This window comes from Cryptomeria japonica, chromosome 3 (genome assembly GCF_030272615.1).
Source record: "Cryptomeria japonica chromosome 3, Sugi_1.0, whole genome shotgun sequence".
NCBI lineage: Eukaryota > Viridiplantae > Streptophyta > Pinopsida > Cupressales > Cupressaceae > Cryptomeria > Cryptomeria japonica.
The window spans coordinates 48,286,080-48,302,475 of NC_081407.1; the positions used below are offsets into that span (position 1 = coordinate 48,286,080).

The 16,396-nt window shown below is 34.1% G+C and overlaps 1 protein-coding gene across 1 annotated transcript in view; it reads left to right on the top strand.

Moving 5' to 3' along the window:
* Positions 1-16,396, top strand: part of LOC131033585 (truncated transcription factor CAULIFLOWER D-like) — a 198,152-nt gene that overhangs the window by 95,549 nt on the left and 86,207 nt on the right. The window contains exons 3-5 of the mRNA XM_057964819.2: positions 12,212-12,273; positions 12,374-12,473; positions 12,673-12,714. Of these exons, the coding sequence (XP_057820802.2) occupies positions 12,212-12,273; positions 12,374-12,473; positions 12,673-12,714 (204 nt within the window). The remainder of the gene's footprint in view (positions 1-12,211; positions 12,274-12,373; positions 12,474-12,672; positions 12,715-16,396) is intronic.

The window sequence follows — 16,396 nt, forward strand, 5'->3', positions numbered from 1 at the left end:
GCCTTTAATGCTTGAAAGTATTCATTAATATTCTTTTCTCTGTTTTCACCCATGTTGTTCAATAAGTTAGATAGTTGTTTGCCTACCGGTATGTCAAATCCAAGGTTCTTATTACCTATACCAGGCACCTGTTTGGTTATATGTAGCATTAAGAAAACAAGTAAGTTACCAAATCTAAATGTCCCTTTCTTATCCTTCTTGATCTTTCCCAGATTGTCAATAAATTCATCCTTTAACCATTCACACACATCAATTTTCACATTATCTTTAACCATATCATGAGCACTCTTTATGCATAAGCTGGAAACTGAATTTAGTCTCTTTGCATGTGTTGTTTTGCAACCTAAAATCATGCTAATGAATCTCACATTTATGTCAGTTACATCATTCACCCTTAAAGACCTTTTGTTGGATGTTGCACCTGTTAGGTTCATTACCAGGTCATTTGAGACCTTCTTTGTTTTGTCAAGTCTATTACCGGTGGAGGGTAACCCTGTTACAACTTTTAAAGCTTCCTTAGTAATTTTGTGAATTGAAGACTGAGGAGGAGGAATGTTCTCATCCTTATCACTTGGGTGTTTAGGTTGTGGTCTCTTAGGCTGGATAATAGGAGAAGAAGAAGGTCTCTTCTCTCTATAGAAGGCAGGAGGAGGAACTACTCCATATAAAGGAGGAGTTTTTGGTTTAGGAAGAAGACCAAGTCCATCATGACGAGGAGGTCTAGGTCTATTTTTAGAAGATTTATTAGGCATAGACATAGTCGCATCCATAGGGACGGGTTGGGAATCTTCTTGGGGAAAGACATTAGTTTTGTCTTTCAAAGGAAGAATTTCCTTCTCAAGAATGATAGGAATGTCAAGTTTAGGTGCTCTAGGTTCACTTAGAGATAGGATCATATCTGTTTTCCACTTTTGATAAGATTTGAAAAGATGATCACTTCGCGGAGGAAGAGATTGGAATTGTTTAGGCCAAAAGTAATCAATAGGAACACTAGAGGTTCTTTCAGCTGGTTTAAAGAGACTATGATTGACAGTAACAACTTCACCATTATGGGGAAATTTCAAACACTTATGAATAGGAGAAGCAATAGCTTTCATGGAAGATAGCCAAGGATAGCCAAGCTTCACACAAAATTGTTCGGAAGAAGGAATAATAGCAAAGTTCACATCAAGGGATTTGTTATGGACCTCAATAGGCAATGTAATAGAACCAATTGCAGAAGAAGAAAATGCATCAAATAATTTCACAATCACATCTGTTTTGTCATAGATCACTTGATTCAATTGCAAAGTAAAAAGAAATTCTTCAGTAATAACATTAACCATGCACAAAGGATCAATAAGCACTCCACGGCAAGGTGTATTTTTGACTTTTGCAACTATGTATAAAGGACCATCAGGTGCTCTAATGGTTTCACTAGAATCAAATGTCATGGAAGGTTCTTTAGGGATTTCTTGCTGCTCTACAAAGTTAATCACATTCGGAGTCATAGACACAAGACCATCAGATGAGAAAGAGGAATCATTAGCCTCAATCGCATTAGAGGTATGAGAAGTATGAGAAGGTAATGGATCAGTAAAAATCTGAAGATTTTGGTTAGGAGGAGCTACAGATGTGTTGCCTTTATCATTCACTCCAGAAACAGAAATAGTATTATTATCAATCAAATCTTGAATTTTACCCTTTAGAGAAAAACATTTTTCAGTATCATGCCCAGGCTGACGATGAAAGTGACAAAAAGCTTTGTGATCAAAATAAGGTGAAGTAATCTTTGCAGGATCAATTTGTCTTATAGGAGGAAGGGTAAGCACATTTTGTTCCAATAACTTATTCATAATATCATGCAATGATTCATTCAAAGGAGTATACTTTCTTTCTTTCCTGAAAAATTTAGAAATAGGAGGCACACCTGATGCTGCATTCACATTGTTGTTGATGATGTTTTCATTGAATTTGATAGAATCTCTGTTCGGTTTAAACTTCCCAAATGGTTTTTGACTGCTATCACCCTTATCACTCGGAGCCATAGGATGTGATTGTTCCATTTGACTCACAGTCAGTTGATAATTGTGAAGAGTGGCACACAACTGTTGGAAAGAAGTAAACTCAGAAAACAGAAGTTTGTCTCGAATATCTTTTTGTAAATTAGAAATAAAGATTCTTTGAATATCATTGTCAGGCATTGGAAAAGAAATTTGAGCATACAGATGCTTATATCTACCAATGAAATCAGTCACTTTTTCTTTAACACCTTGTTTACAATGCATCAAATCAATCAAAGTAACTTTAGGACTTATATTGTTTTGAAATTGTTGAATGAAAGCATTTGCAAGTTGTTCGAAAGAAGTAATAGAATAAGAAGGCAACGAGCAATACCATTGTAGGGCTTTGTCTCTTAATGTTCTAGTAAATAGTTTTGCAAGCAACCTTTGGTCATAAGCAAAATCAGTACATATTGTTTGAAAAGTCTTAACATGTGTTAGAGGATCTCCTTTACCATTATAAAGTTCCAAATGCGGGATTTGAACATGGTTAGGAGGAATAGCTCGAACAATGTCAAGAGAAAGTGGGCTCGCAACATCAAATGTGGGCACACTAAACTTAGATTGATTCATAGAGGCAATTTGTTGCTGTAAAGAAGAGACAGTTTGTGCAAGATTATTAATGGTAGCTTCAGTCAAAGAGTTCATATTAGGTGTGTTAGAATGAGATGGAGGTGTGATGTTATTGAAAGATGGTAAAGAGTAAGGTGGTGGGACCCTATGATAGTCAACCATAGGGGATGATTGGATAGGAGGAACACTACAAGGAGGAATGGAATGATTAAATGAATTACCCCCTTGCGTCATGTTCATTTGTGAAGATGTAATAGGAACACTTATTGAAGGAATGAATGAAGAAGTCGGATTGAATGAAGGAATAGGGTTAATTGAAGAAGGAGGATTGCCCCCATGACTGGTAATCACAGGAGGAATGTCTTGTATAGAGGTAGCCATGATGTTTGATGTAAAGGTAGGTAAACTAGCAATAGAAGTGGTCAAAGGAATAGAATGATTGACTTGTGTAGGAGGTTGTGTATAACCTAAAGATTCAGCACAACTCTTCATAGGCATCACGTTCGAATTCACAATGTGTGAAATACCACGCAAAATATCAATTCCATTCTTATCACTTTGAAGCATACGTTTTAGACCCTCAATTAAAGGAAGAGCTTGACTATCGGGATACTCATGAGACATCCATTGGTGAAAATCGTCAAATTGGTTATCCAATTTGGAAAGTTGTTCAACAGAAACTTCATGGGGAGCTTCTCCATCATTAGGAGGATTAGAGGAATTACCCATGTCCTTGTTAAAAAGACTACTCAAATTAGGTTCCATCTCCTCAATAGTTAAACCTCGGAAAGACTTAATTCTACGGCTTCGTCTAACGGGAATAGTGTAAGTAGGGCTTATTGTTGTAAAACTCATGCACTAGAGAGAGAGAGAAGATTTTGATTTTAGAGGTAGCAATTTTCAGTAAAACCAGCCAATCTTCCAGATTTAAGCTGTTAAATGCAATCACAACAGTCTCCCGAAATTTCAGAAAAAATGTTCGGGACCGTGGCGCTCGGAGTGCAACACGGTCCTTGCAACTTTTTTCGAAATTTGCAGGGATGAAAGGTATGATGATTTTAGAGCTAATCTGAAAAAATTGAGGGATTTTACGATCTGTAGATAGGCCAAATTAAAGTTGCAAATTCAAAATTGAACCCTATCAAGATTGTCGAAAAATGCAAAATTTGAATTTTGAAAAAGAGAGGGAGACTGAAATTTTGAATTTTATGATTTTAGAGGGAATGTCAAGAGCAATGCAAATTTTGAAATTTAAAAATTGATTCAATTTCACGCAAAATTCAATTTTGAAAGCGGAAATCAAAGTTGTTGTAATTAGGCACTTAATTTCAAAAGTCACAAAATGCAAATATTTGAATAAAGCACTGAAATTTCAAATGAATGCAAATACAATTTTCAGATCTAAGACAGTAAGAACACAATTTTGACACAAAATTTTAGTTTTGATAATTTTTGAATGATTAGGAGCCTTAGACCAAGCAATCACAAGACCAACTTTGACTGTAATTTTGAAAGTGTTATAATTGACAAAATCAGCCAAAATTCTGGATTTTAGCAGGAAAATACAGCAAGATCTCGCTCCCGAAATTTTGGAAAAAATGTCGGGGATGATGGCGCTCGGAGTGCAACACGGTCCTCGCAACTTTTTTCCAAATTCTCAGGGATGAAAGATATTGTGATTTTATTGCGGAATCCAAAGTTACAGCTGATTTGGAGATGTTTTGATCGGTCAAATTGTCGGACAAAGGTTGAATCAAGAGGGTTTCAAAAATTAGGGTTTTGACTTTTAACCACTTAATTTTCAGAATTAAAGCACAAATATGAATTGATAATTTGTAATAGAAGGATAGATCTGAAACAAGCATTAACATTTAGACATTTCGCAAGTTTAATTACTAAAAAGAAATTTTAGGGTTTTGATGCAATCACCTCTTAAAACTTTGCAAAAGATCAAACATCGAAATGTAATCAATTTTTTCAGATCTAAGCATGAAAAATCAGAAAGGATGTTCACGTCGGGTTCACCAAAATGTAAAGCGGAAAATTGCGGTCGAACCCTAGTTGGTCTCCCCTCTTCTAACTCCAAGGAGAGAGAAGGGAGGTTCGCTAGGATTCGATGGGTTTTCACTTAGGGAGAAGACTTTACATTCAAAAGAGGGGTTGAAACTCATAAGATTCAATCCCACACGATGTAAGATTGGATGCTAAATGAATTTCAAGGGTTAGGAAAGCAAGGCTACCCTCTTTTGTAAAGAATGTTGATTAAGGAAATTAAGCTAAGGATGCATAGAAAGTCATAAAGATTCGCTTATAAACTGAGTTTAGGTTATAGGATGAAGCTGCGGACCTAGAATTAGCAGTAAAATGTCGATACGGCGCTGTCCTGCAAATTTGGGCAAAAGTTGTCGGGACGATGGCGCTCGGCGCCACGGTCCTCCGAAAAATCCGCGAAACGAAGGGGGATCTGTTCGTCTCTGCACAAGGATTCCAGATCTTCAATTTCAGCCGCGTACCTGCAACCTACACACAGAAAAGCGAAGATGATTGGGGGGTTAGGGATTAGGGGTTTGCCTTTAGGTCAAACCCCGGTTTTGGAATTAACCAAGAAATGAGCAAGAGCTGTAAATGTAAATGACTGTAAAACAAGTACTAATACCTTGTTCTAAGGATGTTTGTATCCTTATGTGCGAAGGTTTAGATGTTGTATGTTGTATGTTGTAGCATGTAGTATGTGATCTCCTCTTCAATGGTTGAATCCTTGTCTTGAATGCAACACTTAGCCTTGAATGGAGACTTGGAATGATCAATTGCTTGAATGCTTGAATGCTTGAATGCTTGAGTATAATTTCCACGCTTTGTACACATATCCTCCTCATATCAAATGAGAGAGAAAAATGTAGTTTATATACTTGTCATTTAGGGCTGATAGACTGATTTTCCCGACCTTAGGCCGACCAGGGAAGTATATTTCCAAATTGCAATCAAAAAGACCCGATATCACTTAGGAAACCGGGCCCAAAATAGGACCCAGGGACCAAGGCGCTGGGCGCCATGGTCCTGGAGGACCAGGGCGCTGGACGCTCTAGTCCCACCTCCCGGGACATCAGGGTGCAAGGAGGTTCAGGCCAGGGTGCTTGAAAAATGCAGTTTTCAGTGTCGTGAGCGAGTTTTGGGGTCTCCATTCAGGTTGCGTGTTGCGTCGCCATCGTGAAGACCGAAATGCAGTTGAAATTGCAAGTGTCGCAATTTTAGGATGCTACACAACTTTTAAAGCTTCCTTAGTAATTTTGTGAATTGAATCCAGCCAGAAAAATTCACCATGTACCCTTCTCAACACTATCCTTATCACTTCCTTGGGGAATTCCGGAATGCAGAGAATTTATGTGAATCCTAGGGTTTCAATAATTTTGTGTTCAGGTTTCACATTACTAGAATCATTACATATGACAATCTTGTAGATGTTCTTGATTTTCTCATCACCTAATTCTTCTATATGGCAATGGATGTACATTCTAGGGTCTTCTGCAAAAACAACTCCTTTGGGGATTTGGGAAAATGCACCAACATTATCATCCTTTTTAGCTATCTCGAGAACTAACTAAAAAATAGGCCTAGGGCACTTGATTACCTTGACTACAGTAGGGTTTGCTATGAATTCAGGTACAGAAGAGGATGCCATGATTATAAATACCTTTTTCTGCCTTTGGAAAGATTGATTGCTGAAATGCTTTGCCTCTTTGCTCGAAATGCCTTAGCTCTAGAAATTTTGTGCTCTTTGAATGTTTGAATGCTCGATGAAGTAAAATGGAGCCAAAAACATTAATTTATAATATCAATATGCCAACTACCACATTTAATGCTTGTCGGTTAAGTACTTACTTAACATATGTACCGGTATAGAAGTAATTTCAACTTCTTACCATCAACCGAGGGAATCATAGCATATTTCTTATTGATTGCCAAACCCTCAAAAGAATTTTCTTCAATTAGATGAAGAGAATCTTGTCGGTGGAGTGATACTCTGTTATGTCAGTGGAGTGTTGCTTGGTTCTACCGGTGGAGGAGTATTCCCAACACCATTTAGTTCTGATTTCCTAATCCATTGTTTTGAGAATTCCTGCTTTACTTCTTCAACCTTTTCTTTACCTTTCAAACTAGGACCTTTGTTGTCTATCGGTGGGGACTTGCTTCTACAAAATTTTGCAATATGTCCAATTTTGTTACATGCATAACAAGTCACATTATTTCTCTGAATAGCCTTTCCATAACCTATGTCAGTTTGTGTTCTACATTGATTAGATAAATGTCCAAATCTTCCACAAACATAACATCTCACATTCATTCTGCAATTCTCAGAGTTATGACCAATTTTGTTGCATTTTGAACATTGACCAGTAGGTGTACTGGTATTCTAATAATTTCTAGATCTACATTGATTTTCTCTATGACCATACTTGTTACAGTTAAAGCATTTGCCATTGAATTTATAAGTAGTAGGTTGTCTTACCGGTTTGCTATGATCCTGTGTGTTTGCAGTACCGAAGCTTTCACTAGTTTCAAAGCCAAGACTATTAGTGTCACCATTAGGTTTCTGATTCTTCAACAAGTCGCCAAGTTCTTCTGAGCTTTTCTTGAATTTCTCTTTATGTTGATTTGCAGCAGCCAGTTATCCTTCCAAGATACCTTTTTGTCTCATGAGTTCATTTGAGTCATTTTGTGCATGCATCAGATCTGTCTTTAACATATCATTTTCATAACTAAGTCTTGTGTTTTCATTTGCAGCATCATTCAGTCTTCTAGTCAAGTCTTCTTCATTCTTCTTTCTATCTTCAATTTCTTTACAAAATCTCATAGTCATATCCTGCATCTCATTCTTTGTTGTCATGTTTTCTTGTTTCAGCTTATTCATCAAATCACTAAGAGTTTCCTTTTCATCATTCTCATTTTGCATCTTTTCACAAAGTTCTCTTCTCTTGTTTCTTGAAATAGTAAGATTTTCTTGAAGTGCTTGAATGATATCCTGAGAAGCCTTTAGATCATCTTCAAGTTTGATATTTTTCAATTTTTCTGCATCATAGTCTGAGAGAGCTCCTTCAAGTTGCTTCATCAAGTTTTCCATCTCTATCGGTGTCAAGATCTTCCTCAAGTTGTTAGGCTTCTAAAAATAGAGGACCAAGCTCTGATACGAATTGTTAGGATTCCCACAGATACTGAGAGCAGGGGGTGAATCAGTATCTAACTGGTTGTAAGATTTTCTTAACTTAAAACATGTAGAGCATATTAATACTATGTATCAGTAAACAGAAAGTAATGTAATAAACAGTGACAAAAGCAATCACATGAAAAATGCACCATAACACAATATTTTAATGAGGAAACCTAGTGTGGGAAAAAACTCGGTGGGATTTGTGACCCACAATATTCACTTACTGGCCAATAGGAGAATATTACTGCTACAAGAGGGGCCTACACATGCAGGAAGGCCAAGTGCCTAGAGCTCACTGCTCAATTACAAAATGGGAAGTCTCACTGACTTACAAAATGGATTATACAAATCCAATGTCTTGTACTGCTTCAAAATAGCATCTACTATGCTAGATCTGGTACCGGTTTATAGCTCTGCTTCTTACATAAACCCTTAACCTATAATTCGCATAATAGGTCTATCTATTTTGCCTAAATTACATTCCTCTATCTATATAAAATGTTCTACAATGATCTCTCTTATATAAGAGTCATTTTACAACTTGCCAAGTTGGCTTACAATGATTTTTCAATAATAAACAAAATATATTAACAATAAAATTCTTGTCGGCTTCTGTGTTGGTATGCTTCCTTTCACTACCAGTGTCGGTGGTCTGTGTGCCGGTGTAGAATCTAACTTTGTTGGTGCCAGTGGATTGCCTTGCTGGTGTCATAGGATTATAAGGTTGCCATCAATGACAAAACCTTCAATCACCTACAATGTCTCATTGGAGTGTGCATTTGCCAACACCAAGTAGGTCAAATAAGACCAATATCTGAAAGTACAATTTCCACTCAAAATTTCTGAAATTTGATCATAGATTATGAAAGTAGAAGAAAAAATATGCACTTTCAAAAAAAAATGGCACCTAAAAAGGAGGTCATATGAGCTCAAAAGAAGCCTTTGAAGTTGCAAAATTGAGGATTGGACAGGTACAACTGAGAGAATCCAAAATTTTTGAAAAACTTGTGCACCAAAATCAGAAAATAACCATAACACTGCGAAGAGCACGAAAAATTATCCCAAGTAAAAAACTATTGCACCCAAAAAAGAGCAAAATTGGGCAAGTTATGAGCCTCCAAAGTTGACTCAAAAATCCAAACTGCTAAACGGAGAGGGGTCTAAAAAATTTCAAAAAAATGTTGACCAGGCGCTGATTGAGCGGCTGACTGGGCGTTGATTCTACGCTGTTGATTGGGTAGAAGGTACGGACCCACAAAATATATATATATATTTATTTATTTATTTATTTTATTTTTTTAAATAATCTTTTTCAAAACTGGAAAAAAAATTTCAGAAATTTTTTTTTTCTGAGATCCGAAAATTTTGTACCGTACCACTCGAATTGGGCAAAAAATTCCTCCAACACCCAAAATTCAATTTTCACCAAAATAGGTCGAGTTTATACTCGATTTTTATGGAAATGGCTTGTTGGACACAATGGTGAGGTCGAAAACGTTGTAACATGCCTCCAAAAAATGTTGTGCGTCAGATCCAAAAATAGAGGCCTTCAAAGATGTCTCCAAAAACCAATCAATTGAAGCCCCAATGGTATTGATACCATTTGAGATTTTTCCAAGATCAAGGGCACAATGAAAAGCATAAAAGAGAGACAAAAGAATGACCAGAACAAACTGTATTCTCATCAATATGCAAATGATCAACTGGATTCACCAATACAATGAATATAGGCAAGACCATATGGATGTACGAGCACACAATCATGACATGTGGCTCAATGAGAAACAAGGGTAGGTAAGAAATACTAGGGGTAGGTAGGAGAAATAATATAATATTCCACAAGAGGTGGATGACCCACTGAATGTGGAGTGTAACAGAAAAATAAGACCACAAAAGGTGGAATTTCTCCTGCAAGCTATATCCCTATGTGCACACTTCCCTAAGTGTCTCAAATCCAAACTACGAAGAGATACATTATCCTAAGTTATCTTAAGTAAAGTGTAATAATATCCATAATAAATATTTATTTACACCAACAAATATGAAGTTGTAAAATCCTCTAGCAAGGTGAACTTTAACAGGTTCTAAGGTAATCTTAGTCGGATACCAGTCACTACTAACAAGGTGATGTTCTCAAAAAGAATTGGTTGTAAGCTCTTAACAGGGCACTCTTTTTCATTGTAGTAAAAGAGATTGTGGGTTATCCCCACTGTGGTTTTCTCCCTCTAACCAAGGGTTTCCACATATAATTGCTAGTGTTATGTGATGCTTATTTGTGCATGCAAATTGCTTTTCTTTTATGTTTTGTGCTTTCATGATTAATGCAATGTTTAAGTTAATTTGGAAGGATAGTTGCAGACTAGTTAGTTTGAAAGTTTTAATTGTGTATAAACAGTTTTGACTGATTCACCCCCCTCTCAGTCACTGGTTAATACTAATAGGTTTTTTATGTTTAATTTTCCTACATATTATTAAGCATACTTAGATTATATCAGACATGGTTTATGTGAGGACACATGGCATAATCCATTGATTACATGTGTTTCTCTCACCCAGACATGGGTGTTTGAGTCTCACACCCTATTTTAGCTCTTGTTATGCCATCTCTCATAACCATTGTTTTGTCTTCTTCTAAGTAGGTTATTCCACATGTTTGGAATTTTGTAAGTAGGTAAAACTCCCACCTAATTTGGGCATTTAGGAGTTATTAGTATTGGAATTATATGGCCACATTTTGCTATATAATCAACACTCACCTCTCCCTTATAAGTTAATTTATATGAGTTCATATCAACTCAGTCAGTATAAGAGTGTGTTGATTCTATTGTACCATTTTGAGTGTGATGATATCAATATTCTATTGTTACACCATATTCTATAATTTCATCCTCTGTTGCTCTCGTGTAGAAGGTTGATCTCAGTTTTGTTGGTGATCCTGAGAGATTGATTCCATTAGTGACTCTTACGGGAACTACTGTCAATCTCTTAAATGAAATATCCCATGGCATTCTTTTAGGAGACTGAAATTAGAGCTCTTAGAGGTCTTTCTAATGGTGTAAGCAGTTTCAAATTTTGAGCATTGAGAAGAAAGTTATGACCTCACTAGGTCAAGACCAGTTAGTGTAGTTACTTCGGAGAAGAGAAATGAGAGACACATGATAACATAAACTTCTTTTAAGAATGAGGTAATTAATTTTTTTTTTCAAATTTTATTGGCTATAGTGGGTGAGGCAAGAAAACAAAATTTACTAGTGGAAGCAAACAAGGGTTGGGCATGTGTCATTATAGTGCTCAATCTAAGTGAAATTAGAAAGTCTAAGCATTCTGAGGCTGCACCATAATTCTAAGTTTCAACCATTCTCTTTGTTTCAATACCACAGTTACAAGATACAATAATGATTCAGTTAGATGGTTGTAATGACTTTATCATAGAGAGGCACACCGAGTGTGCCAACAACATTTACGTTGCCTCAAAATTAGTGTCATGTTGAGTGCAACCCCAACTATATTTAGTTATCTTTCATTCGAAGAAGGGGTTCATAGGTCCACATTTTTCAGCAATAGAATACAATAGTACCAGTAGACAAAGTAGTACAAACTTTTTTAATTCTATCAAAACTTAGTAGATTCCCTTCATGGGTAGGACCCAAATATTTCAGAATGTGCTCAAAAGACCTTTGTAGTTTATTCTCCTTCAACAATTAAGAGGACGTGGTGCTCTATGTTTAAATTTTTAGAGTTATTTATTTCTCGCTATTTCTAATATTTCTTTTGTAATTTCTAACCCAATGGCTATATCCCAATATTGTGAATCATGCATGTTCTCTTTTGAGACTTTTGTAAGTTTTTTATGTGTTTGAATTACATTATGCATTTTTAAATGTGAACCTCATCAATTTTCTTGTATATTTTCAGCGTATTTCTATCCTTTTCAATCCCCCATCTAAAATTTGAAGACTCAGCTTCAAAAATCCCAGAGTTTGTTTCAAAGAATGCAAACATGTCCCACATCTACGAAACTTTTGGAATACCCTCTTTAAGCATAAGCTATAGAGTTCAACATGTATCATGCATTTAATGTTTGTATCAAAGGTATTAGTCCATACTACATCCCACCTTCCCTATATAAGCAAGACTATCACATTATACTATATTGTATTGTATTCAATAGTGAATTGCTCTTGCATTACCATAATGCTACTTTTCTAATGTAGTATTTGCATTTCTCTCTTGTAGAATAATTTTGTATTGTTATTTTGATCTTGTATCATTTAGACTCACAATTTTATTTCTATTCATTTACATTATGTATTATGGGTTATCCATCCTTTCAAATTAGATAACAAATTGTTATTGACTTTTTAGATGAACAAACATTTTATGTATACAGAAAATACCTATGAAAGTGGAGAGCTTACAAAAATGCGTAAGGAAATTAGACAAGAAGTGCAAGTAAGAAATATGAATTGCATATAAATTTATATTTTCATACATTATTATTTTGTTAATTTATTAATCTAAATTACTCTAAAAAAAATTGTGCATAATATAGAAATATGCTTGGTGAAGACTTAGATTCGCTAAGTTTTAAAGAATTGGAGGTTCTTGAAAGGAAAATCAATTCAAGTGTTAGAAATATACGGTCAAAAAAGGTAATTGTATTATATTTTATATTTGGTTAAATGTTTCATGTATAGTTAGTTTGATACAATCTTTGTCTTCAATTTAATTTGATCAAATTATTTCATATTAAATAATATATAAAGAAAAAAAAGTATAAATTTGTGCTATCTTACATTAACTTTAATCAAAATTACACTATTTTATAAAAATATTATGTGAATTTTGCAGGAAAAAATGTCATTAGAATATATTGCATTTTTAAAAGCTAAGGTAAGATAAAACTTCTCACAAGGTATTATTTATCATTTTATTTTCCAAAATAAATATTAAAAATAAAAAAATATTTGAGAGGTAGTTAATTATATTTTTTTGAATTTATAGAAGGTATAAAAAATTAGATATTTTTTAGATTATAATATTTTAAAATTATATATTTTTAAAATAAATCATTTAGAATTTTTTGTATTGTAGAAAATTTGATCTTAGCACCATCTAGGTACCTACAACATTATTACAAATGATATTGAGTAAGCTTTTATCAAAATAGCAAGTAAATTTTATTTTTTCTAAGGTATATGTTTCAAGAATAGTAAATATTTACATGATATTTTTATGGAATTCCATTACATCTAAAGTTATGAACTTGTTCTCAAATTTGTCATAAACTCACTCTAATTTGGTGTAAGGGCCCATTTAGAATACTCAAGAATTTCATCTAATTTTTTTGTGTTGTTAATTTTTCTTAAGTTCTTAAGTGTTCATTCATTTGTATAGGCATATATCCCTCAAGTAGGGTAGGACATCCATCTATCAAATTTGATGGGTTTCCATCCATCAAATATGATATTCATCTATCCCTAAAGTAGGGTAGGCATCAATCTATCAAACACGATAGGGAACATAATGCTCTAGATAGAGACTATGGTTAGTCCATCACCATAAATCATTCTCTCAAGAATACACTTCCTAACAGAAGTGCACCAAAGTCTATCTTTAGGAGAAGAGAATGCAACCAACTTGAATCCCACATCCAAATTTTGGCCTATGGCCTATGAGAAAACAAGTGATTCTTCTACGATCCTTTGGAGTATAAAAAGATTATATTTTATCTTAACATTATATTAGGATTTTTATTCCAAAACTATTCACGAGAAAATAATTTATCCTGATTTATTAATCATTTTCAATACATAACCTTCCTAAAATCGCATGATTGTTTTTTTGCATACTAGGGACATACTTCATCCCTAGACTATCTGCATACACTACTTCCAAATAAGATCAAGGCCTATATATTTATGTTTTCTTTCTAAGTTTGATGTGAATTGTACAGTGGGTATGCAACCCTTTATAGGTTCCTTGTCTTACACAATTTCTTTGCGGCTTCTAGCCATGAAGAGAAGCTAATAAATAAAAATGGTCCATGGTGACCCTTTCCTTGTTTACCTATTTCCATCTAAGTGTTAATCATATTGGGGTTTTCTACGGTTTCACTAGAAAATGCTAGTTCATTATGAGTTATCTTTTTATATTATCAATCTAATGGATATTTTCCTACCCCTTGAATTTTATCACCATAATGTCCTCTATTACTCCCTGGTGATTTATAGACGTGCTATCACATACACTGTTATTACAACCATGTTAGGCTATATATGTAGTAACTCAATCATGATGACATTACTAATAAATTTGTTAACTATCCTTAGGATTATTTGCAATAAATGAAGTTAAAACTTAACTTCCGACTAACTATATGATAAGATAAATATGAAGCTTCATACATTAAAATAGTAGTCCATTAAAAATATAAGTAAACCTTTTATTGAGAAATTATGCAATTATAAACAATAAATAAATTTCAATTGGAACTATCATGTAAACTTATAAATGTTTAAACTTTATTCACATTATAATGTTGGTTCTAAATACCAATGATAGCAATAAATATGATTTGCAATATTTCTTGTCCAATAATTTATTTCTTAAAAGGGGAATCAACTTAGGAAATGCTTGACATGCATAAATTTATAATACTAGGATGAAAGGATTACCCAAGGAAAAAGTGCTTGACAATATATCTAAATATAATATCAAGAAATTTATAATACTAGGATGAAAGTATTACCCAAGGAAAAAGTGCTTGACAATATATTTGAATAGAACATCTTGATATTATATTCAATTAAATAACATTTATTTTTCATGTGGTTGAATTGATAAATTAAAGAGTTATTTGTTTGGCTTCAAATAGACTCCCATTACATTTTTTTATGTCGTGCTAGTGTGATTTTAATGGGAATGACCCAAAATTATATATCTAATTGTGGTTAAATGCTTAGAATTTTTGTACGGTTTAGGTATGTTGTTTGTTCCAGTTGAATACCCAAGAAATCCTATTGTTTAGCCATGTTCAATTCAAATTCTTGGATCAGTGGCCAATTGACAAGAATCAATCAAAAGATTGATATATTTTATACTTTAGGCTCTGCAAAACCAAGATGGGTTCCCCTTAACAATATCTAATAATCTCTACAACTTATACTCAGATGTTGTGAAATGCAGGTTAGTTCTTAATGAAAATATACCAAGGAAATGTATGATTATATAAGAATTGGCTCTATTTTTGGATATTAAGTATTAATTAATGGTTGAGAACAAGATTCTAACCTAAACTAATATACAACATGAAAGTAAAATGAATTGTTTATTTAATAATGTTCCTAAACCAAAATTGACTAGCTTAAAAGATGTGCCTTTCCTAGGGTGCAAAGTCAAACTTAAGATAGTAAATGTATTAAGATAAGGAATTAGTTCAAAGTAATGTACATGCACAATAATACCTTACATTAATGATACTACTTATGTTATTAAAAATTCCTACTATAGATCGATATCATGAATTCAAATTTATAGTAATTTGATCAAAGCATTTAATTATTTCCTTCAAAGAAAGATATAAGAAAATTACACAATCACAGAAAACCTATATTGACAAATCTAAAGGATCCTTAATAATTTGTTTTTATATGTGTAGCATCCTAAATTGTACTACCTTACAATTTTTTCTTCATTTGGTCCCTCACCTTGGTGTTCATCTTCCAAGGCTTGATTGGAGCCTTGATTCTGCTCACACCCTGCACCAAATTCTATATTTTCATTATTTGCACTTTCTTCCCAAAAACCCTGAGTCCTTGATTGGCCAAGACCAGGGCACCCATGTCTTGGTTCTCAGGGACCAGAGTGCCCATCCCTTGGTCTTCCCAATAAGCGCCCATTTTAGGGTCTCTCAATGGTAACATAAAATGGGTGGGAACTTAGATCCCATGTTGGCTCATGTCAAAAAATTAATTTATTTTTCGACCAAGCATGTATAAAAGGAGGTCTACCCCTCTCATTTAGATATTCACTCAATGAACTCAATCAAGCAATCAAGAATTCATTCAAATTCAAGTGAGCAAGCAGTTAGTCTTCTTTCAAGCATTGGAGATGACATTCATGTTCTATGTTTTATGAAGACTGCATGACGACCTAATTCCTTTTGAAGACAAACAAAACTTCATAAAAAGGTATAACATTAGTTTTTCAAACATTTTTTAGCATTTCTGTCAAAAGGAAATCATTTCCATTATAGTACTTCATTTACATTTCAATTCTATTTCATTATTAATTCCCAAATTGGTATTTGACCTAAGGCAAACTCCTATTCCTAGCCATTTTCCTTTCTCTACTGTGTGCAAGAACATATACAAAGCTATAATTTTTAAGATAAACATTATTCACAAAGACGAACAAGTTCCATTTTGGATGAAGAAAAATTAGGAGGACCAGAGCGACAGACATTTCGATCATGACAATTCAAGTTGACCTTCTGGGAGAAAATTCGGACATTCACATATTTCTCAAATCCAAGTTCGTAACTTCATTTGATGACTGTAGCTCACCATTTATT